This window comes from Daphnia pulicaria, chromosome 10 (genome assembly GCF_021234035.1).
Source record: "Daphnia pulicaria isolate SC F1-1A chromosome 10, SC_F0-13Bv2, whole genome shotgun sequence".
Taxonomy (NCBI): domain Eukaryota; kingdom Metazoa; phylum Arthropoda; class Branchiopoda; order Diplostraca; family Daphniidae; genus Daphnia; species Daphnia pulicaria.
The window spans coordinates 6089173-6112720 of record NC_060922.1 but is presented as its reverse complement, the minus strand read 5'-3'; the positions used below and the strand labels follow the sequence as shown (position 1 = coordinate 6112720).

General features: G+C 41.9%; 3 protein-coding genes and 3 long non-coding RNA genes across 8 annotated transcripts; 4 read left to right on the top strand and 2 right to left on the bottom strand.

Annotated features, from left to right (window-relative positions):
• The first annotated feature begins 87 nt into the window (after nt 1-87).
• Nucleotides 88-5263, top strand: LOC124314971. Its single transcript, XR_006911444.1, has 2 exons — nt 88-4749; nt 4841-5263. It is a non-coding gene; the product is annotated as an uncharacterized LOC124314971 (long non-coding RNA).
• Nucleotides 5264-7063: 1800 nt separating this feature from the next.
• On the bottom strand, nt 7064-8532 carry LOC124314830 (larval cuticle protein 65Ag1-like). The gene is made up of 4 exons (XM_046780219.1): nt 8376-8532; nt 8025-8137; nt 7844-7934; nt 7064-7489 (listed from the first exon to the last, which is right to left on the bottom strand). The coding sequence occupies exons 1-4, from the start codon at nt 8394-8396 to the stop codon at nt 7145-7147; spliced, it is 570 nt and encodes a 189-aa protein (XP_046636175.1). The 5' UTR covers nt 8397-8532; the 3' UTR covers nt 7064-7144.
• Nucleotides 8533-9288: 756 nt separating this feature from the next.
• Nucleotides 9289-12429, top strand: LOC124314666. The gene is made up of 2 exons (XM_046779943.1): nt 9289-9427; nt 9513-12429. Exon 2 carries the CDS (start codon nt 10171-10173, stop codon nt 12301-12303), a length of 2133 nt encoding a protein of 710 aa, XP_046635899.1. The 5' UTR covers nt 9289-9427; nt 9513-10170; the 3' UTR covers nt 12304-12429.
• An 816-nt stretch (nt 12430-13245) lies between these two features.
• On the top strand, nt 13246-13945 carry LOC124314966. Its single transcript, XR_006911439.1, has 3 exons — nt 13246-13593; nt 13657-13789; nt 13856-13945. It is a non-coding gene; the product is annotated as an uncharacterized LOC124314966 (long non-coding RNA).
• A 40-nt stretch (nt 13946-13985) lies between these two features.
• LOC124314929 lies at nt 13986-15534 on the top strand. Of its 3 annotated transcripts, none has more exons than XR_006911362.1 (5): nt 13986-14069; nt 14170-14210; nt 14278-14448; nt 14521-14671; nt 15045-15534. It is a non-coding gene; the product is annotated as an uncharacterized LOC124314929 (long non-coding RNA). The 3 variants fall into 3 exon arrangements; XR_006911361.1 differs by having other exon boundaries at nt 14000-14069; nt 14163-14210; XR_006911360.1 differs by having other exon boundaries at nt 14170-14448.
• Nucleotides 15535-18965: 3431 nt separating this feature from the next.
• Nucleotides 18966-23417, bottom strand: LOC124314642 (aminopeptidase N-like). The gene is made up of 12 exons (XM_046779896.1): nt 22312-23417; nt 22093-22248; nt 21644-21967; nt 21477-21582; nt 21328-21405; nt 21100-21262; nt 20949-21030; nt 20141-20840; nt 19889-20082; nt 19513-19824; nt 19352-19436; nt 18966-19263 (listed from the first exon to the last, which is right to left on the bottom strand). The coding sequence occupies exons 1-12, from the start codon at nt 22833-22835 to the stop codon at nt 19066-19068; spliced, it is 2922 nt and encodes a 973-aa protein (XP_046635852.1). The 5' UTR covers nt 22836-23417; the 3' UTR covers nt 18966-19065.
• Between the last annotated feature and the right edge of the window lie 131 nt (nt 23418-23548).

The window sequence follows — 23548 nt, the reverse complement described above, 5'->3', positions numbered from 1 at the left end:
TTCAACGACACAGTCTGCGCAACACTCCGGTTGACACATTTTACAGGGCGTTATGGTCTTTCTTGGGCATTTCCAACACAGCCAAAAGCGACTAAAGGTGTATTCCAAAGTCGCTTATTAAGAATTGTACAGCGGAATTCATTCCGCTCAACCCTAAGGGTGTAGACTTATTTTATTTAGCACTTCAAAGAAAAAATGAAGGCCGTCTAGCCTTCCTCGACCGCGGCACGCCCCCTTTTCCTCAGACTTATTTTTGCTCTGTTACAAGTAACACGCGTATATAGAATGTCTATAGATATCGCCCATCGTTTTGTGAATTTTTCGATGGCCAGTTTTTCGAGCCACGTTGGTTTTTCGAACAACCTAGGCTCGAGTGCGATAGAACACACGATCGTGAATTGCGTAGCCGTCCTCCATCATCACCAATCATCTTGATTCTCAAGTAAGACCCCGCTCACCCGTCGCTCTTTCGTTCGATTCTCGTTACGTTCCCCGCTGCTGGACAAGTACAATCTTGACGTTTCTGCTTTTTGGGACCTGAGGGGTTCGGCTTTGTTCCCCTTTCGACGACCGTTTCGTGGGAGTCAATCAGGTCAGCAGTAGCCGGCGCGACGACAAGAGAGGGTATGCAGAAACGGTTTCTATTGGTATAGCTAGCGACGACGGTTGCTGCTATGATGATGATGGTTACAGCTATCGTTTCGACCAAGATGGTTTCATGGCGATACAGAGACTGGCTTATCGTTATGGCGATGGGAGAGACGTTCGTTTTAGTCGCGTAGAACTAGAATTGCGAGACCAACGCGTTAGATAATCGTTCCCCCTACCGCAACGAGTACCGGAACAATTTCCTCTCTTGCAGAAAAGACTTTGTTTGCTATCGTACCGATCAGCGATCAAGTGGCTCACGAGGAGCAAGACCACTCGAGAGGAAGTAGTAGTAGGCTGTTGCCTACCAGAAGATCGAGTAGTTGAAGAAAAGGAGCAGTAAGGGCGGAAGCCACATCTTGTGCAACAGCAGCCACAGCTAGTGATTCGGCAGCAGTACGGGAGGTAGTGGATCTAGTTCCGGCCCCTATGGAAGACCGAGTAGTCACAGCACCATTTGAGGAGGTGATGCTCCCCAGTATCTCAGGTTCGCGACCGCCTTCAGCTCCTAAAAACATCTCCGATGGGATTTAAATTTTTTAGGTCGACCGTGCTGATCCACCGACATGTCGAAAGCAATCTCGAAAGAGTTTTCTCTCGATGATGCGACACCGACTTTTCTCTGATATTCTCCAAGCTTGAGTTGGGGGATTGGATTACTTTTTTTTGAGATGGTGGGTTGGATAACTGGATTACCCGCCGGGTTCTCCTAAAATCGTGCAAGACCTCGCTAAAATCTATCAATGCGGAACATGAGTCGTTGCTTATAGCTGTAATTAAAGCTATGTATAGGCCTATCGCGCAGACACTTGCGGACTTTACACTCATCTGCGTTCCCTGCCGGACAAGTAAGTGGTTAAGAGCCAGTGCAGGTCGTTCCCCAGCAATAGGGACGCGCTTATGTTTTCATAACCAGAGAGCGTCGGAATGCGGTGGTCGCGTTCGCCGAGCCGTCGGCTAACTAATTGTTGCGTTTCAAGCCACCTAATATTTCGTCTCAATCGCGACAGCGTTTCAAGCCAGAACCGATAGTTAGCTTGAACCTTCGCTCCATCGCTTGGCTACAAGAAAGTCGGAGGTAGGACGGTACGTTTCATTCAACCGACCTCTTGATTTCTTGAAAGACGATTAAAGATCCGCTCCTTAACTTTTAATCACAGTGGGAGTGCCTTGGCGCCTCTGTTGTTATTAAAGATGGCCTAGTATCTGGCTTAACAAGGCTTCAAGATTTTTCATTTTTACAACAAATCAGAGCCTGTTTGGCGACGACGCTCGTTTTAATCACCACCACGTTGTATTACGGACCAGAACCGGTCGTTTGAGGTGGAGAAGGCAGGCGGAGTAGAATAGCGGGCCATCGCAGTGGTTATCGCTCCATCGCTTGCCTCTAAAAAAGCCGGAAGTACGTTACACGAATCCGAACCCTTGGCTTCTTGAAAAAAACGATCCCTGAACGTTAAATCTTGATCGCAGCGGAAGTGCCTCGGGGGCTTCTGTTGCCATTAAATATCGCCTAGTAACTGTCGCATCAAAGCTCCCGGATTTTTTCATTTCAATTTTTAAACTATAACTAATCAGAGCCTTTTTTGCGATGACGTTTCAATCACCACCACGTTGCTCGAGGGGAGAAGGCAGGCGGAGTAGAATAGCGGGCCATCGCCGTGGTCATCGCTCCATCGCCTGTTTCCTAGAAAGGCGGAAGTACGTTACACACATCCGAACCCTCGACGTCTGGAAAGACAATCAAGTCGTGCACCTTAAATTAATCTCAGCGGAAGTGCCTCGGGCTTCTGTCGTCATTAGAAAATTGCCTAATATCTGTCGCACCAAAGCTCCCAGATTTTTCGTTCCAAAAAATCTGAGCCATTTTCAGATGTGCGGTGACAAGTATCCGACTTGTCCGATAGGCAGAAGACATTTTGATCTTAAACGGGTCTAAAAAAGCGAGCTGTGAGCGGCCATTAATACAGCTATTGTTTACCCCTGCGCACTAGGCCGTCGGCCGAGGTGCCGTAAAAGAACTCGCGGAACGAATTCGAACTCTTGAAGACGGCCATCAAGTTGTGGACGTGGACGTAGACGTGGTCGTAGGACGAAACGGGCTTACGTGCAACAGCTGTCGATCCAGTTGAAGCCGCTGTGACTTTGCGCGTCAAATCGAAGTAGGTTCCAATCACGTTCACTTGTAAAATGTCGCTGTGCCCGCTGTGGGTGGCGCTTTTTTGGTTCGATCCGCTCTTTAAATGTCTCTTTCTTGGGTCAATGTGACGACGAAACCGTGGCTCACCAGTTGGATGACGACGGGTGCAGCAGCCGGTTGCATTATTCTTCCGGGCAGATGGGCTCAACGCCTTTGCGGATGACTTCTCGTTTGTCAAGGTAGCCCGGCGCAGAAAGGACGGCCATAAAGAAGCCCACCGTGTTGGGGCTGCTGGTGGTGGCATTTTGGCACGACGCGAGGTCGATCGGGTAGCCAAAAGACGTCACTTCCTTTAACACCAGCCGAAATCGACTCACAGTGGCCGGACGTGGCTGGGCAACATCACGAATGGTGTCGGATGCCGGATGAAATGCTACTTTTTGAGTTGCGGGCCCCCGGGGAAAGCGCTGTGGCGCAAGTACCGACGGGATGATTGAGAAACAGGCGCGCGGCTGAGTCTCACCACGCTGCTGCTGATTTCAGCTTTCAACCGACTATCAACAGTCTCAGCATCGGTTGCGTTGGATCCTGTTCTTTTCTGAACTCGGTGGAGATCAGCTAGACGGCTACGCAAAAAAGACGGCGGATCGATGTCCGCCGCTCTCACAACCGTTTGGTCAAGGCGAAACGGATTGAAGTTGAAGTGAGAAGCTGAAGCTAGCGATTCGGATTAGACACTGCCATGATCTCTCGTTTTCTAGAGGTATGGAATTATGCGCTGATATGTCACCGCTTCCTGGAACATATCATTCTTCAAATTATCCGGAACCGGCGCTCGGAATTTAGTCGCCTGGTAGCTCGCAGCCGCTCGCAGCCGCTCGCAGCAGGTGATCGTACGACGGGCAAGTTCTTATCAGCCAGATATCGAACCTCTCTTGGCGGATGTGTTGACCATTTGTTGATCAATTGGTGTTTGTGGCGGAATATCGATTCCTGATGTAGCAATTTAGACTCTGTACCAGTCTAGCCAGCCCAGTTGCACGCCATGTCCAGTCTAAGCTTTCAGTTTATGCCCTCGTCGGGCAGGAATGAGCTTTTATCGCCCAGCTTATCCGGAAAAATTAGTTCGGCCTACCCTGCTGGCTCTCACTACCTTGGTAAAGTTGCCCGAGGGAGCCTCCGTCACCTTCTCGTCGGCCAGACGGACAGAGAATCAAATTAGCCTCTCTCTCTTTTTGAGCCTCGCAAGGCACTGTGAAGGTCCGTTGCAAACTTTCACATTTTCAGCATGCCAATCTCAACACCTTTCAGTAGCGGCGTCACGATTTCATTTAAATTGCGCGAGTATCGGAAGACCACCGATTAAAGAAGGCAAGTTGTCCACCTCTCTCTTTGTCTCTTTTCTTGCCGTATTCGACAAGACAATCAGTAGGTGGTTTTTAAACCGTTTCGTTAAAGGCCGGAATTGATGCGAAAATATACAGCACCCACTTGGCGGGAAGTGAGGCTTCGTCACGTCACTGGCCGTTGTCAGTGGCCTTGCTTATCGGTAGCGACGTTACGATTTGATCTAAATCGCGCGAGTATCGGTATACCGATAGACCACCGATTTAAGAGGGCAGGTCGCCTATCGCTCTCTTCGTCCTTTTTCGTGCCGTAATTGGCAACTCAATCTCAAAAGGGCTGGAATTTATACTAAAAGATGCAGAGCCCACTTGACGCATAGTGCGGCTTTGTCACTGGCCGTTACCAGGGGCCTTTTTATCGACAAATTATGGCAAGCGTACATTTGGGCCATCCAAATAACGTTCATAAGATTCTACAATCGCAGAACACCGGCAACATTCGCAGCATCGGCTATGGCCGACGCTTAAGCTTTAAAGTCACCCTTAGGGTTGAGCGGAATGAATTCCGCTGTACAATTGAAAATTACCAGAGTGATCGCTCAGCGATCACGATAGGTAATTAGAATTGTACTAGGAAGAAATGAGAGAGACCCTAAGGGTCTTATATCCCACCCGCATCCACCCTTCTCATTTCTGTCAATTTCAGTTTGCTTAATGTTGCAGCCTGCCTTATCCCAGTGTCCAGCCGGACAGTCAAGCCAAGAAGGGCCGGAGAGGAGCGTTTCGATTTCGAGCACCTCGTGAAGCGTGAAGGCGTGAAGGCGCACCAAAACTCAGCCCAACTTTATTCTTTACGTTCAATTATGTTACGAAAGGCCATGTCGACCTATTCTGTTTTTCTTGCAATCGGCTTTTTCTGGCTAATAGCCAGTTTTTTATGCCTCGATATCTCTTGGTTCATGTTACATTCTTGTCAAATGTTTTCTCATGAAATGTAATTTTTTTGACACGCGCACCCCCGTTATTCTCAAAATAAGTCTGAGGAAAAGGGGGCGTGCCGCGGTCGAGGAAGGCTAGACGGCCTTCATTTTTTCTTTGAAGTGCTAAATAAAATAAGTCTACACCCTTAGGGTCTCTCTCATTTCTTCCTAGTACAATTCTAATTACCTATCGTGATCGCTGAGCGATCACTCTGGTAATTTTCAATTAAAGCTTTATATCGACTGTTCAAATATAATTAGGATACGAATTGAATAATAAAACAATGAGAATAATAAGAATAACAAGAATAACAATATGTCCTCCACGAATTTGCTAGTGCAGAAAATAGACTTGAGAATCCAAGCGCGGTGGAAATGTCTGTTTTTTTGTTTTTTTTTTTTTTACTGAAAAGTCAGCTAAAGATAACCTTTCCCCTTGATTTCTGCAATGTCTTTCCATCACTTTCTAGGTCCTTTTTCAATATCCAGTCGTTTAATTTTTTTTCTCTTTGGTTTATTGCGTTGTAACCTGCCTGTCAACGCATCGCTACTTAATTTTCAGTTCGCCTACACTCTCTTTTTGTTTTTACTTGGGATTTTTGTGTGACATGCAAGGCGCGTTACGTGTGCCAGTCGATTGGAGAGGATTATACTTCCGAATTACTTTTGCCTCTCATTCGACTTACACCAATACCAGTTAGTATAGTTCGTATAAGACTTAAGGTTAGCGTTCTCTCCATTTGGTTCTTTTGCCGTTCTCCATCTTTTTGTTTCTCCATTGAATGACGCCTCTCTGGTTAATTGCCTATGCATGCTGAGCATTGCAGCTTTGCAGCAGTCAAACCAAATCCGTATTATATGATGATTCGCATATAAAATTGCGGTAAACTAAGACTCGCTATGCCTATCATTGTCATCCTCAAAACCCCGGATGTGTGGGCATGCTATAGAAATGAGGTCAGCACGTATGTCATAGCTGTCATACTGCTGCATACTTCTTTTTCAACTGGGCAACAGTAGTTAGTATCTTAGCCTTGTTGATTGTATACAACATTATTCTTAGGTTATTGACCCGTTCGCAATAAGTGGCACGTAAACTTCTAGTGAGAACACAGATGTTGGTTTACAAACAAACCTGTGTTTGTTTATCCGGTTTTCAGTATACTATGGTTAAAACTGGAACACCAGCATACAAACATATGTGAGTTCAACATTCTGGTACACATTCTGTGCAACATTCTAGGTTTACTCATATTTACGGGTTGTTGCTATGACATATTTTATTTTATGACGATGTACGTATTTTTGTCATTTTTTTTTTAAACCTGGGGATACGTGTACCGCGCTATGATAAGTGCACATCTCGATGTGAATTGACCAAAAAGATATTCGATCACCGAGCGTCACCGAGCCATACAATCAGAGCCGAAGCCACTTCTAAATGAGCCCTAACATGAAATTATTAAAAATTTAAATTAATTTAAATAAAGAACGAAACAGAGATGAAAGTGAGGAAAAGTTAGGCATCCTATCTATAAGCAAACTGATGTAAAAAATAAAATTAGGTTCAGTTAGGACGATTCAGGATTAAAACCGATTACCACAATGCCGATGCACTGCTGCTATATCTTTATTTCGGGAGTGGAGAGGAGGGATCCAGCAAGTAACGAATAACAGTTCGTATGAAGTTTCAATCTATTTTAGAACGCTGTTTGAGAACACTATGTGAGTTAATTATTAGATAGGGTGAGACTTGGATCGTTGGTACCGGTTGGTACAAAACGGATCCTGTAAATATTTGTCCGGATTCTCGAATTATGCTGGATGAACAATGATTTCGACGTAAAAGAACTTGCAAGAAGAAAATTTACATATCAAGTGAAAGTGAAACAAAGAAACGCGAATTACCTTACGTTTAGCAACCCTCTACAACAATAATTCGAAGATAATTCTTTTTACCCGCAGGTAAATTTCTGTGTATTTTATTTATGATTTTTGCCAATAGTTGCGGGTTATGTATAAGAACAAGTTCACAGGAGACGGGCAGCCTTTAAGTCGGCGAGCATCCTGACGACGTGCTCGGGCATGGGGGGAGGTGTGGGCAAATGGTCACCGGTGGCCTGGAATCCGTTCTCATCGGCGACCCAGTTGACAGTGATGACAACGCCATCGGGAGAGGTGTACGAGTAAGATCCCTTGGGAGCAGCCAAGAGACCAGCGTTATTCGCACTAGAAGTCAGAAGGCGGAGAAGCCTGTGCTCGGGCATGGGAGGAGGAGTGGGGAGATGGTCACCGGTGGCCTGGAAACCGTTTTCATCGGCGACCCAGTTGACGGTCAAGACGACGCCATCGGGAGTGGTGAAAGAGTAAGATCCCTTGGGAGCAGCCAATAGACCAGCGTTATTCGCACCAGCGAGGAGGCGGAGAAGCCTCTGCTGGGGCATGCGAGGAGTGGGCAAACGATTACCGGTGTCCTGGATTTCGTTTGCCTTGGCAACCCAGTTGACGGTCAATGTGACGCCTTCGGGAGATATGTAGGAGTAAGATCCTTTGGGAGGAGCTTTGCGACCAACGTTGTTCGCACCAGAAGTCAGAAGGCGGAGAAGCCTGTGCTCGGGCATGGGAGGAGGAGTGGGCAAATGGTCGCCGGTGGCCTGGAAACCGTTTTCATCGGCAACCCAGTTGACGGTGATGACGACGCCATCGGGAGTGGTGAAAGAGTAAGATCCGCGGGAAACGGTGCTGATATCCTCGGGTTGAGGTCCGACTTGATTCTGGCTGCCGCTCTCTGAGACTTTGGTGCCATCCTCACTCTCGAAACTGTAGAAACCCGTCGCAATTAGTTGTACGTCATCATTTAAATTAAATTGTCAATTGTCAAACTACATATGTCAGGCATTGACAACTTACTCAAATGAGTAGCTTCCATCAGCGTTCATTTCACGGATGGATGAAACGAAGTCAATTGGCTCCTTCTCTCCTTGTGCAGCAAGAGCCACGATCAAGAAAGCGAGAGCAACGATCTAGTATAATGCAAAGTATTAAAAAAGAAGGGATTGAGAAAAAAGCCGAGCAATAAAAAATAAGCTGAAAATGCATGAAAGTAAAAAGTAAAACGTACAATTTACAAATTGAACTATGCAAACATTAAACGAATTTGTTTCAATAATTTGTCCAAATTGCCATACAAGGGAAAACAATTTATAGATTTGGCCTAATATAAGAATAATAATACAAATACTCGGAACAATATAAACTTACCAATCTTAGTTCCCAGTTCATGTTTTTTTTCGTACGTTGTTGAATATGTAACAGTACCGTTACTGTGTTATAGGGAGTATACAAATGGAATGTATAAATGCCGTCTATTGCCAACTAGGGTAAAGCTACAGTGTTAGTGTAACGAGTATAGGGTGCTCGCTCCACTTTTATGTATCCCTATGTATCTGCAGTTCTCCATTTCATACAGTTAGTCACGAACGTCATACTTCTTCAACAACTGGTTCACAGTTGTCGATTGTATCGAATTGTATAGCAATAGGTTGTTTTGAAGTCCTTACGCTAGTGACGCGCGGATGTTATCAGCAACCATTCAATGTTTATTGGCTACCGTATGCCGTATCCGGTTTTCAGTGCTAGTTAAAACTGGAACCGTTTGTAAGCATAGAAACATCTGTGGGGTCAACGAAACAGTCTGCGCAACAGCAGTCCGGGTTGACACTTTTTTTTTCAGGTATAGTAATGGTCTTTCTTGGGCATTTCCAACACAGCCGAAAGCGATTAAATGTACATTCCACAATCGTTTCAGAATTAAAAGCTATAATATCGACTGATCGAGTATAATTAGTGTACAAATTGAATGATAAAAACATGAGAATCATAAGAATAACAATATCCACCATGAATTCGGTAGTACAGAATGTACTTGAGAATCCAAGGGCAGTGTAAATGTATTTTTTGTTGTCTTTTTCATTTATAACTCCATCCTTTAGGAAATCTAAAAAGTCACCTAAAGGTAACCGTTCCCCTTAACTTTTATCCATCCTTTACCAATGTTCAGACGTGTTTATAGGGTATGCCTATGCACTTTATACAGATCTGAATATATAACTCAGTTATAGTATGCTGTTTACTCACTACACGACTGTATTCACTGGCAAACAGTAGCCTGCAAACTGCCTTTACATAAGATAGTCTATGCTAACATTTGGTTTTCTGTTCACGATTCATTTTTTCAGGAAATACACTATATCCCGTGGTTTATTTTCTTGCGTGTTTGAGGACCAGACGTCCTTTAAGTGAAAACGAAAAGGGTTTTCACGAGAATCATCTCGCATGTCTACTAAAGTCATCAATTTAACTTTTTGCGCATTTAATTAATCATTATAAATTTTTTAGGAATTCACGGCCATCCATGTCGCTTCGTTTTTGGATAATTTTGCTGGTGCTGGCTTATACCGGTTCATCATCCCTGCAGAATAATTTTTCATGCGAATTTGCAGAAAACGAATTTGGGCAAAACTGCTCCAGCAAACCCCTATCGCCACTGATTTTGCTGCATTATTTAATTAATTGTTAAACGAAATTTGTTTTAAATTAGATAATATCAACACTTAATTTTTTACAACAATGTTCATTCATATTTAAAAGAACTAATCAATTGAAACTTAATTTTTATTTAACATTAAATACTTAAATACGATTCCAGTTCTAACCGGTTCTAACTAGCAACAATAACCGGTTCTAACTAGTCGTTTTTTCTTATTTCCTCGAATTTCCCCGAACAATGAAAACTAATTTTAGATAAAAATTAAGCTTGAATAGATTAATTCTTTTAAATATGATTGAACATTGTTTCTAAAATAGTAATTGTTGATATTTTCTAATTTAAAACGATTTTCGTTAAACAATTTATTTAAAAATTTAGCAAAACCAGTGGCGACAGGGGTTCGCTGATGCAATTTTGGGGTGGCTAGGTTATAAGTAGGGGGGGGCTCTCCACCTACCTCAATCATACGTTCTGTATTATCCTACGAATACAAACTCAAAAACGGGAATGAATACTCAACCAATTCGAAAACTCCCTGGAGCTAAGAAAGAATTTCCTTTTGTCAAATCCACCATTGACAATAGGAGACCGGTCAAATTGGCTAAACCAACAGTCAATGCGACCCAACCAACGACTTTGAATCCGGATAAAATCAAAATAGTACCAGCTAATTCCACCATGGCTGATGGGGTCCCACAAATGCCCAAAGTTGGATTCCGTTTTCAAGGATTTGGCTCGACCTCAATCACGGCCGCCATTCCCAATTCCCAGACTATCCGTCCATTACCAACTCATTTGGACAAAAAGATCCATCCACGTGATTGGACTTTTTCCCCGAAACCTGAATTGACAATCGCTATTAAAAAGACTGACGGGACAGATTTGAAACCGAAACCATTCAAAGCCAACCCTGTTCCCAGCAGTCACTATAACCTGCCTTACCAGACTCCTAAGAAAAGCAAGACTGTAATGGCCAAGAAACCTGAACTGGCAGACGCTAAGAAGACGGGCGGGACAGATTTGAAGCCTTTCAAAGCCAACCCTGTTCTCTCGACTCCCAAGATAAGCAAGACTGAAGTTGCCAAGAAAGTCAACGCTCCCGGACTTGTAAACCGAATGTGGCACTCGATGATCGACCCGATTTTGCACCCGCACGATGAAGCATCCACTGAAACAGTTCCTTTACCCGACAAGAAGAAATCTTTGGACCACGTCATGAGCAAGCAATTCCGAGCCAAACCTGCTCCTCCCACCACTTACAAACAGTCGATCCCTGTAGTGCCCCAAAAACGCCTTCCTGTCAGAAATGTAAAAATCGTGAAACATTTGGATCCGGCTGAAAAGGCTGAGCTGCAGGAGTTTGAGTTGACTGAAAAGGCAATTCTTCAACAAGTGGATGCCGAGAAAGATGAGATGACTCCGTCTCGTTCCCTGAAGAAAATTGGACCCGGAGAAGAAGATGTCCACAACGCTGACTTACCCGACCATCCCGGATTGGCAAACCGAATGTGGCATTCAATGGTTGATCCGATTTGGCATTCTAAGAAACCGGAACCGGATGAGAAATCGATTGCAGGAAACGACGATGAAGGAAAACCGGATGTGAAGAAGTCAGATGTCCAGGACGAGGTCGAAGTTCATGAGGATCTCCAAGCATCGGAAGTAGATGATACCTCAGACAAATTAAGCCTGGATGCTTTAATGCAGTTAGTTCCGGAAGCCTTCCATGTCCAACCGGATGCAAAGAAAATTGAGACTGTACCAGCACCGGAAGAAAATGAGATAGCATCAAATCCAGACGTTCTAAATCCAATACGAGAGGCTGATAAGATTTTTCCATTCATTCGGACAGTTGATTCTCGGTTGGAGACGGAAGGCGCTAGTACCCGAAAGATAAGGCGGCGACACGAAAAGAAACGGAAGAACAACAAAAACAAAAACAACAATGATGTCTTACCTGACCATCCCGGATTGGCAAGCCGAATGTGGCACTCCATGATCGATCCGATTTGGCATTCTAAGAAACCGGAACCGGATGAGAAATCTATCGCAGGAAACGATTCTGAAGAAAAACCGGATGAAAAGAAGTTGGATGTCGAGGACGAGGTCTTAGTTGATGAGGATGTTGAATTGCCGTCCGTTCCGGAAGCACCCCATGTCCAAAAGATAACAAAGGAAATTGTGACTGTAGCAGCAGTACCGGATGAAAATGAGATTGCACCAAACCCAGAGGCCGATCTGGATCCAATACGAGAGGCTGTTGAGATTTTGCCATCTACTCGGACAATTGAATCTCGGTTGGAAACGGAAGCCGCTGGTATCCCGAAGTTAAGGAGGCGACACGTCAAGAAACGGCGTCATTCTGACAGTCAATTGCCAAGACCGCAACACTATGAAGAGCATCTCGAAAAGCCCGAGGAACTCGTCCGCCCTGGACTACTAAGACGCGCTGTGGTGGGAATAGGTTCGACTGTGCTGTCCGCCGGTAGGTCGGTGTTGTCGGGTGTTGGATCGGTGGTCGGCTTCGGGAGAAACAGGACCCCAGTTAGCACTCCCGCAGAACCGGCTGCCAAACCCGACAAGAAGCATCGTCATCACAAGAAAAAGTCTCATCAGAAACGTACAGGAAAGGATCTTTAAGTGACGGGGGTGACTGATGGAATCAGGAAGGACCGGAGTAGGATGACGCGCTAAACTTGAGGAGATGTTTGGGAAATGTTTGGTTTATTTTTTCAGCTTGTCTTTCTTAAAAAAAAATTCTTATCAGTTCAATACAATACTATTGAATCAAAATTCAACTTTTTCTCGATTTATGTATCGATATTTATGTATCGTATCGATAGTCACTATTTATACCAGTAAGTCAGGTATAAATAGTGATGTAAAACCTTACAGTTAATTAGACTTTATCTTTTGTTGCCTTAAGAGAAATAGATTGTTTTTTTTTGTTTTTTTTGTTTGCGTGATTATACCAAGATCCCGACAAGAGCTATGGCAATCTGTTTGCGTTGTGTTTCACGAAAAACGTTTAATGGTAACGCTATCTGCAATGCTAATTGGTTAACGTTGTCGAAGGAAGGCGCAACACTATTTGCATTGAACATTTAGATGGCGAAATCTGGCAGAATCAGATTTTTTTCTCCATGTTGCATATTTCTTCGTAATTTTTTGGTGTTTATGGAATAAAACGCCAACTTCTCCCCCAACTACTTTTAAGATATAAAAATTAAGTTCCAAGTAGTAAACTCGGTATGGCGACCGTAGAACTCCAAAGACAGAAGAACTCCACCGACAATAGAACCCTAATATTTTAAATAATTTTTAAACATTTCTTTGTATGCGACAGTAGAACTCCAACGACAGTAGAACTCCTTTTTAGATATTTTTAATACCCGACAATAGACCTCCAATACCCGACAATAGAACTCCAATAATTTTTTTAATTATTTTCATGTCCGACAATAGAACTCCAACGATTTTAATATGCAGATAACTGTTGCTCCTGCCTTGCAGCCACAGGCAGGAAAATTATTTTTTTTTTCAGAAAATTGTAAGTTTTATTTTTTGTCTCCCCCCCCCCATACTTTCTGTTAATATTATAGATTTTATGTTGCAAAAGTGAAGGAAAGTCTGAAATAATTAACTTAATAATTTGTGTGATGGTTCATAGGGGAAGCTGCGGGAATAATCTAGTCTTCATCCCCGCTTGATTCAGTTCGTGCCATTAGTGAAAGACGTGACGAATTCAAGTTGAGGTGTTGCGTGCTGTCTGCAAGCAAGCAATCCAATCGTCTGTCGCTAGGTGGCTAAAATGATGTCCACCAGGTAGCGCCATGTTGTTTCAAATTTTAACAGACGCAGCCGAAATGAGTGTTGAATGTTGAATGATTATCGTGACGTTTCCCATGCTGAAAAAGTGAAAATGAAAAGGTATATTTCTTGTTTATATCTTAGGGATATTTAATGTAAAATTTTGATGTATAAAATTTACAGGTGATTTAGCATGTAAGCATTTAATGGGAAAATTTTCTCGTATCTTAAGTGCCTGTACATTTCGAAAAAATGTCGTGCCTCGAGCGTCTTGCTGCCTGTAGATTTCCGTAATTTATACTTCAGAGCAATTAATGTAAATTTAAATTTGTTGATTAATTTTCCTGCAATAATGCAATATATTTTATTGGTTTATGTTCAGGTGGGAGATCCATTTGCTTGTCTATCAAATAATTTGAGATCACAACAAAGTCTGAGCTTCATTGCTGTCATGCAGATGGTTTCGTTTCAGCCACCAGGGGAAAATGGAGTTCAAGTTCCACTAGCTACAAGCAGTGTAGCGGTGATGTCATCCTGAAGTGTTCTCAATGTGTCAGTCTAGGCTGAAGCTAATTAAAGTGTGCTTTTCAAGTCTTGTGAGTGTTAAAAGTGTTAATTTGCACTCAAGTTTACTATGTTTAAGAGACTATGTGGAGTGTATACTAATAACTGTTTAATTAATCTTTTAGATCATAGATTATAGACATCAAGCATATTGATAACAAATTATAAACAAAGTGAGATGTCAAGCACATTAACAACAAATTATAAACAAGATGACTTTCTTTTTTTATATATTTGCAGGGTTTAAACTACATGTTTCTAAATTTGCATACCAGAATTTATGAGAAGTCAAGTCGTTTGAAGAAAAAGGACGATGACTACACAGTCAACAAGGTCCCTTGTTTGAAAACCTGTTGGCTGCTACCTGTGAATCTCCTTTTTTACTTCCTTAAACGGGCCCTCTAAATTGAGGTATTGCAATTCTGGCGCTAAAATCTTATTAAAAATTATTGTTATCCAAATAAATGTTCATTCTGCTTACAGGGTAACTCCTTCGATACTGATCATCCACTGGACCCGACTTCATCCATGGGAATCAACACATGGATTTAATGCAGACAGCTGGTAAAGGATGTTCCTCTTGCTACCTGTACTGCTGTGTGTTTCGTCAAATGAAGAAACATGAACAACTGAAGTAATTATTTCAATCAACCTTCTAATTGTTTGGCTGATTCAAAAAGCTTGCTAACTGACAATCTGACATTGAGAATTTTCAATGTTTAGCTATACTTGTGTCATTTTTGTTATCGTCGCATGAGAATTCACTGCTTGATAGTAATTGATTTTTTTTAAAGCAGAATTGACATCCAGTTTAAGTGTTAGCTTCCTTTTCTTTGTTGTAGTTTAAATCACACATTTTGTTTTGGTTTGAACAATAGCTATCAGGCATTGTTTTCAGAATATTTGGTTTAACTAAAACCACATAAAGTGTCATTAATTTGTCTTTTCAGACAGCATTTCCATTGATGCTGAAGAATGAAAATTAATTCATTTCATTATGGTTCCAGGTTTATCGTTTATGTTCGCGTAGTTGCTGTCCGATGTGGCACGTTGTTTCAGCCTATGCTGGTGAAAGATCTTCCTACATCAAGTTCTTGGCCGTTCCTTGGTGTCGTGTTACAGAAATTGCATCATTATTTTGTTGAATTGTCATCGTGACTATGCAGTTTACACTTTACCGTTAAAGGTAAAGTTCAGAATGTCGATGTCAAATATGTCAACAAATAATAAACATGTTTCCGGGATTGGGAAAGGAAAGTGGAGGATGTTGGAGGGAGGATATTTCAAGTTTGGACAAAAATTCAGTTAATCTATAACCCTACAAATGTTGCCCTACCAATTAATCTCCAAACCCCACAAACATATACCTTCCAATGCTTAAAACCCCGAAAACATACACCTACTAACCCGTAAAGTTAAACCCTTAACCCTAAAAACCAATGTTAAACCTTAACCATGCAATATCTGTAATAAATAAAGATAAATATGTTATATGAATCAGTTTTTTATTTTATTTTTAAAATGTCCAAAAAATTCAATTAACAGAGCGTTCGGTTCAAGGCGTTTTTCTTCTGTACGAGTTAAACGCAACCCGCCACCACCGCTGCGGCAATGAAACAAAAAGCGATGGTTTAGTTTTGCGGAAATCTGCGTCAGTCAAGTTACAAGTTTTTCAAACTCATCAACTTCTGTCGAATTTTGCATCTAGTCTACTGGTGGAAATAGCGATCCTATGTGTTTGGTAGTTATGAAGATGGTTGTTTAAAAACAAACAATGGTGAGTTTTTTTTGGCTACTCAGAACACCCCATTGTTTGTTTATTAAACAACCATTTTCTTAACTACCAAACACATGGAATCGCGATTTGCACTAAAGACTAGATGCAAAATTCTACGCGAGTTGTTGAATTAGAAAAATTATTTGTAACTTGACTGACGGAGATTTGCGCAAATAATAAACCATGGCTTTTTGTTTCATTGGGTAGTGGGTTGCTTTGTTTAACTCGCACATGCTGTTATAGGATTTGTCTACGGCCCCCAGAGATAGTATCTGGACCGAGAAGAAGAGAGAAGTACGAGGCCAGTTTTACTGGGGAGATGTAGTCATACTAGGCTTCCCGTTCCGGGTTAGACTCATGACCCTCCAAAAGTTTTCATCGGATCATGCGACTTCCAAGTCCCCGTTCGACCAGAGCCCTCCCCTCCTCCTGGTTTCACAGCGGAAGAGTGACCACCGGCGGGCGTTGGTTAGTGGTTAGTTAGGGAAACGGGGCCACAGAAAAGAAGGGAGACTAGATATGCACTTGTAATTGAATCTAACTACACAATTCACCAGTCTTCAATTACAGCATTCTCGCGTCGGTTTTCACCAATGGACGAAGTCCATGATCAGTAGCGAAGGATTACTCTGTAAGCAGAATGCACATTTATTTGGATGGCAATAATATTCAAGCAAGATTGTAGCGACAGAAAGCAATATCTCAAATCAGGAGGGCCTGTGTAAAGAAGTCAATAAGGAGGATTCAAGGGTAGCAGCCAACGGGTCAGCAAACAACGGACCTTGTTGACTTTCTTGAAATGACAGGACTTTTCATTAAGTCTGCCATGCAAATTTAGAAACCAACAGTTTAGAATCTGTAAATAAAAAAATAAAGAAAAAAAAGTTACCTTGTTTATAATTTGTGTCCTCAATGTGCTTGACGTCTATGATGTAATTAAGAATAATTAAACAGTTATCAGTATGCACTTGAAATTGTCTCTGAAACATTAGACAGAGTGGAGATCAATACTTAAAATACATATTAGACTGTAAAGGAAAAAGTTCAGTGACATGAGAAGTGAACTTACACATTAAACCACTGATCAGTTATCCAGATGATAAGGTTCTCTAGATGATGGAATGAGAGATTGTTCCATGTTGGGGTTGGTGATCTAGCAAGTCCTAATACACACAGCAGATAATTATGTCGAATCCTGATAAAAGATGAGAAGAATATGTTCCAGCAATTCTGTAATAAAGCTAGTGTTGGTTATTACCTGTATAATTTCAATGGCACATTCAGTGGAATACAATGATTTTGAACAAAATAGTTGACAGTAGGCTGCACGACTCTTTGACGTTTCCTCCTGTAATAAGTTGATGAGAAACGTTAAGGTTATCCAATATACACACGGAAAAGAACACATCACCGACAAGTTACAAACAAAATCACTCGAATTTACCTATGAATTCATTGGTATTTGTTTATTTATTTGTTTATTTATTTTCAAAGAAAAATAACTTTTGACATAAAACCGATTAGCCCATGACTGACACAATCAACACGCCATCTATTTGACACGTCCCAAACTCAGTATTTGAAGGAAGGACTGAGTTCTTAAGATACTCACAAAACTTGAAAAGTGCATTTTTGTTTGCTAAAACTTAGCACTCAATCCTTAGAACTATACATAGAACAAAGCTAACTTGCTAGTTTCATGCAAATTTTCCGGAAGTAAATCAGAAGTACGCGATAGCGCAACCATTGAGCTGACGTCAAATTAAACCAAAATTCGTAATCTCCATAAAATTTGAGGTCGATTGGCTATACTTTTAACAAAATCCAAAATTTAGTCAAAATCGAGAATTTTCCTGAACTAGTCAGGAAAATTTACGATTTTGGACGATTTTCCGATATTTTGAACTGATACTTAAAATCGACCCCAAATTTGATGAGAATCGCGAATATTTGGATCTTTTTGGCGTCACACGAATATTTACACAACTATTAACGAATTTAGAAACCGGAAGTAGACACAAAAGCAGTTATCGAAAATTTAACAAGTTAGCTTTGTTGGTGGAATAGTTATCGTCAGTTATCACTGAAAAATTACCACACAACCGTTAAACGTTTACAATGATGTGCAAAGTAACTGAAACTGACTAATTTGACAGCTGAAAATTGTCAAAGGCGTTGATAGAAAAAAGAAACGTTTAAGTAATACTTTGCTTGCGAATCGCAAGAAGGGCCTGATTTTGGAATTATTACGCAGACACAAAGTTTGAAGATTATATAAGAAGATATTACATAAATATTACAAAGTAGTCACAGTTGGCAAGCTTTTCGAATATTACAAAAATGTAGTTCCAACCAATGGAAAATTAACTAATTTAAACCACATTTCTAGTGTAGACTTAACTGAAAATTCTACAACAGAGAGGTCAAGTGTTTAATGCATCAGAAGCAAGTTTTAGTCACAGGATTTCTCGCATATTTACTTCATCTACAACAGCATATTTCAATTTGTCACACCTGAAGACAAATGATAAACAAAAGATTTGAACAAAGTAGTTGATTTGGATTCTTAGCTAGAAGTTTCCTGTCCTCACATGATCTTTATTACACAATCAGTCTTGGAACACACACAAACAGCCAGTCATGATTTGTAGGATGCCACTGGTTTCCTTTTCCAGCAGTGACTGGTTACATTAAATTTCTTTCTTTGGATTCACAAGCTCTTATTACCTGTTTAAATGAAGAAAAATCCAAATCTTGACGCGTGAAGTGACCAACGTACAGCTCAGGTGGGCAACCGAGAAACAAGAGAAAACTTAATGAGAACGGGTATTTTCACAATTACCGATTTAGTTTCTTTCACTCTTTAGCACATGCAGAAATAAAATCTATTAACCAACTTGTCTATAACTATAACTAACGATGAAGGTGAATGAACGAAAATTCTGTCGTTTTAGGGAACAAGCGAGCAGACGTACTTTCGGGGAAACTGTCAAGCAGCGTTGCCATTTTATGAAAATCGACAGCCAAATAAAATGTGTTTTCAAAACACGATTAACACGTTAACAGAACACGAATTCAAAGAGAAATAAATCCACAGTCTTTATCTGTGATACGAATATAAATTATATAATCAATTGAAAATGCAAAGTAATACCTGAATATTTCCATATTTATTTAACAAACGGTAAAAAAAAACTAAAAACTATGAAAATAAAAAACGATGAATAAATCAGGACAAGCAGCAAAACAGCTTAGGGAATGCAGTTAGTCTTGGCGAGTGAATTTGTCGAACGTCGTGTCATTATCCGAGATTCGATAACCAAATAGACTTGTTCCAAATTCTTCTCACCCCAGCGAATATTGTTGCGGATACCCTCCAGAATCCCGTTCGTGAAAGCGCGATTGAGTTTCTTGTCTTTATTTTCCAGGTCGGACAAAATCTGGGACATCTTTTTCGTGACGAATAAATCACATAAAGAAAAGCGGAATTGGGTATATTTCAAACCAATTACATGCTCAACTGAATGAACAATTTACCTCTTTCAATTCGTCTGGTGTACTCAGAAATTTGGCGGCGGAGGTGAGCAGCTTCAAATTATCGCCAGACCTTCTATAACGAAAACTAAAAGTCCACGCAAATCAAAATGTTAAAAAAAAAACCGACGCATTAAAAATTCTAAAATTAAATGTGTTCCTACTGTCGCCCTAGGATCTCCCAGTTGGTCGCCAAAAAGTTCAACACCATGGAACGAGCGACGTGATTTTCCGTCATTTTCTCAATGGTGGCGAACGTGTCGTGCGGGTCCTGTTCGATGGTTGGCGAAAACACGCGCGAAAGAAGCTGTTTCAAACGATCACGATCTTGACTGCAACTCATGGCCGATAAAATCTTTGTCCGCTGTGACGACCACATGTCGCAGAGACTAGCTCGCCACGCCCAGTTCCACTCTTCCTTACCACCGTAGCGAATCACCGCACACCAATTGCGCTCCAAATGTTCCGTCATAGCCCTGAATTTTACGTAGGACCATTTTAAACGGTTCAATTCAACTTAAATCATATCAAAGCTGTTACTTTTTCTCTTCGGGGGTAATTGAGCCGTCCATTTGAGCGTGAAAGAGGCGCATGACTTGATCGACACACACACCGTCGTCACTCCAGTTCAGGCAGCCAACTCCATCCAGCGGATCACCAACTCGGACCCAGTCGTTGTAGTCGCCCGGCTCTCCATGGTCGGTTTTCTCGAACTTGAATCTACTGGTGTATTCCTGTGAAAATGAATGGAATGATTTTTGATCTTTTGATCGTGAATGTCAGTTCACGAACCTTGAACAGATTATAAAGCGATTCGTTGTGTCTCGACTGTTCCTGGATCAATTTCAAGTGGAATAAACTGGTAGACTGGACGAACTCGTCATTGACCAAAGTCAGATACTCGATGAGTTCAACAACCACTTGATAGTCCAAATATCCGGCTCCAGCCAGCGTGAAAGCGTCGTCAATCAATTGAGCCCGAGTCACTTTCGGGATGACGGTGTGATTGAGCATCAGCTGATTGGAGATCAGTCGCCAATTGGCTTTGTCGTACAACACTCGACCGTAGCTGGCGAATTGGCCGTTGACGAGAATCCAAGTGTCCGGTTCTTGGTCTTCTGCTGGTCCGTCTCGGATCGACACCTGAGGGAAATAAGGAATCTCCAAAGTCGGACGTTCGGGCGTGAGCCAAACTCTCGGATATGTCCCTTCTCGGGTGAAATCTGGCCGTCTGCCATCCGTCATGGCGATGGGGATCCACCACAAGGCATTGACCTGTAATGAATTGCTTCGGAGTAACGGAAACGGCATCTGAGACAGCCGAATTCGCCCGTTGCCGGCCAGAGAGCAACGAACGATCGGATAACTCGGCTGATGGGTCCAAGAATTCATGATCTTCGTGACGTTCATCGTCCGGCCAAATTCGCGGTCCTGGTGCAGTTGCTCGTTCAAAATCTCCATGAAATTTCGACTGTTGACACTCTGGAATTGACTGTGTGAATAAAAACAAGTCGTTTAATTGAAAGACGAATTTAAAAAGAGGTTAAGTAATTTGTGATTCGTAAAATTTAATTATTTTTATCAATTAAATGTGACTAACTAGCGATCCATGTAAGTGATGAGTGCGTTTCTGAATTCCTCATGTCCAACGAAATTGCGTAACATCAGGAATAAACCACTTCCTACGACATGATTAGATTTTGAGTATTTTTGTGTGTCAGAAAACAAAAACTAAATTAATTTCCTATTACCTTTACTGTAGGAAAGTGGATCAAACATCTTTTCAGCTTCTTCGGCCGTCTCCACTTGTCGGATGACCGTCAGCGGTTCTGTTCGCTCCTCTTCGAATTTCATGGCGGATTGAATGGATTTGTGGCGTTCGGCTTCACAACGATACGTGTCGTTTGGCATTGCCTAAACAGCAAATTGTAGTTGCAGTTTAAATTATTACGGTATTTGATTTTTTAAATTATTCAGACATAATCTGTTAATTCCATCTCGAAGAGTGAACTCATGCCTTCGTTAAACCAAATGTCACTCCACCAATTGGAAGTAACCTTTTAATTAAAAAAAAAAAAAATGAATTAATTTCTCATTGGAAAATCATAAATTTCAATCAATTTGTCACCAAGTTGCCGAAAAACTGATGCGCCAATTCGTGCGCCATTATTTGAATGAGAGTAAAACGGTCGTCCTCGCTGTCAGTTTCCTTGTTGTGATAAAGTCGGTTTTCCCTATTTAAAGTTCAATTCAATTAGATTTATAATAACATTTATACAAATCAATTGATTGTACCGAAAGAGGATGAGACCCCAGTTCTCCATGGCCTCAAAATGGAGTTGAATGGGCGCGGTTATAAAATCAATTTTGGGTAAAGTGAACGGCTGACGGACGTATTTCACCAAATAGTTGAGCAGGTCGCCGGCGACCGCCATGGATTCCTTGAGATGGGGCAGCTGGTCCGGCCGTCCCCAGAAGCGCAACTTGACGGACCGGTCGCCGTCCAACTGATAAATCGTCTCCAAACTCTCATAGTCCGTCACGAACATGGCCAATAAATAGGTGGGCATAGGCGGCGACCGTGAAAATGACGTCCACATCCAATCGCGCGTGGATGTCCTTTTGTAATATCAAAGTTAACACACACATTAACGAGCAACTTTTCACCGTTATATAGGAACATCGATGTGATACATATAAGGAGAAAAGGTCAATTTTGGCATGACAGATCGCCAGGGACTTACATGGCACGGCTGGAAATTTCAGGCATGTTGGACAAGGCCGTCATGGCGTTGCTGTGACCGACAACCACATCAAATGTCGTTTTAAATCCCGGCTCGTCCAGGCACGGAAGAACTCGACGGGCGTCGGTCGCCTGCATTTGTGTTCCACCGAACCAACTAAAAATCCAATCATTTCAAATTTTAAAATTCAAAAGTCAATTCAAGGAATTATTTTCTTACCCCTGGTGGCAGCAGGAAGTGACGTCGTTCTTGTAATTGGCTCTGTAAAATCCTCTGGAATCCTCTCTAACCTTGCCCAGGTAATACAAACCGATACGGTACTTCTGACCCTTGAGCAAAACCTGTTTAAGAACGATGTTCATTTGCTCCCGCTCCGGCACCTCCTGGATCGTCTGAAATTCCTTGGAGGTTTGAACAAAAAGACCTGAGAAGCAGAGATCCTCTAGCTGGAGAAATCGGTCGTCAATGGCCGGATTGACAGCGGCCGTTTCGTTACCGACACTCCGCACGCTGACGTCGATGATGGTGAGCTCGACGGCGTGGAACGTGATCAAATTGGTCGTCCTGGTCGGCTGGACGTCGATGTAAACGTGGCCACACAAGCGCGGGCTGCCACCACTGATGACGGGCAACAGGACCAGGTCGTAGTGGAGGGGATTGAGGAAAGGATCAATCCTGTGTCCGTCGCTCATCACATTGGAGACGAGCAGAAATAAAACAAATCGGGTGAAAATCAAACGCATTTTCCAAATTGAATCAATCGACACAAATAAAAGATTTGAAATTAGATTCGTTATTGGAGCAATTATAGTTAACTTTGCGTGTATAGGAGTGCGCTGGTGGACGGTCCACAGGCGACTGCCGAGCAGAGGTTAAACCAATGGCATCATCAACTGCCAAATACTTTAGGGTTCGTAACTTAACCGACGGTCATCAAACCTGTTTTTGTTTTTTTCCAATCTCCGCTATAAGGCAATATGAAACGGGATTAGTCAAAGAAAAGTTCGATAAAATATGGCCACAACATGCGATACATTTCCCAGTAAAAAAAAAACAATTCAGGAATGAACATTCAAGGTTAAAGCTGATATCTTTCAATCTTCAATCTTGCACAAGGATCGTATCGATCGATCCCAAGAAAACCGAAAATTTCCCCCAACAGAATTATATCAAAACTCAAATCAAGGCAATGTCGATCAAATTCAACATGAGATCAACTCAATTCAAAAACCGGTTATAATTTACCTCGTGATATTTTTTCTTCTTCTGGGAACGTGCCGTCCGGTCTGCACGCTCGATCCTTTGCCAACATCAATCAATTTTTTCCTTCTTCTTCTTCTTCTCCATCGTAAGTATAATTTTCAGTCAAATAATTAAAACCGAATTACCAACAACAACAAAAAAACAAACAACATTATATAAACCGGATCGCTCGCTTAATCTGTTTACTTGGGGG

Excerpts from the sequence above, each read along its gene's own strand:
- LOC124314666 (XM_046779943.1), top strand. The coding sequence starts at position 10,171 with ATGAATACTCAACCAATTCGAAAACTCCCTGGAGCTAAGAAAGAATTT.
- LOC124314830 (XM_046780219.1), bottom strand. The coding sequence starts at position 8,396 with ATGAACTGGGAACTAAGATTG. Across the intron at positions 8,138-8,375 it reads TGAACTGGGAACTAAGATTG|ATCGTTGCTCTCGCTTTCTT; the intron begins GTAAGTTTATAT and ends GCATTATACTAG. Across the intron at positions 7,490-7,843 it reads ATATCAGCACCGTTTCCCGC|GGATCTTACTCTTTCACCAC; the intron begins GGATCTTACTCT and ends GCTGCTCCCAAG.
- LOC124314642 (XM_046779896.1), bottom strand. The coding sequence starts at position 22,835 with ATGCGTTTGATTTTCACCCGATTTGTTTTATTTCTGCTCGTCTCCAAT. Across the intron at positions 22,249-22,311 it reads ACTTCCTGCTGCCACCAGGG|TTGGTTCGGTGGAACACAAA; the intron begins GTAAGAAAATAA and ends TTGGATTTTTAG. Across the intron at positions 19,437-19,512 it reads TGGGAGATCCTAGGGCGACA|TTTTCGTTATAGAAGGTCTG; the intron begins GTAGGAACACAT and ends GTGGACTTTTAG.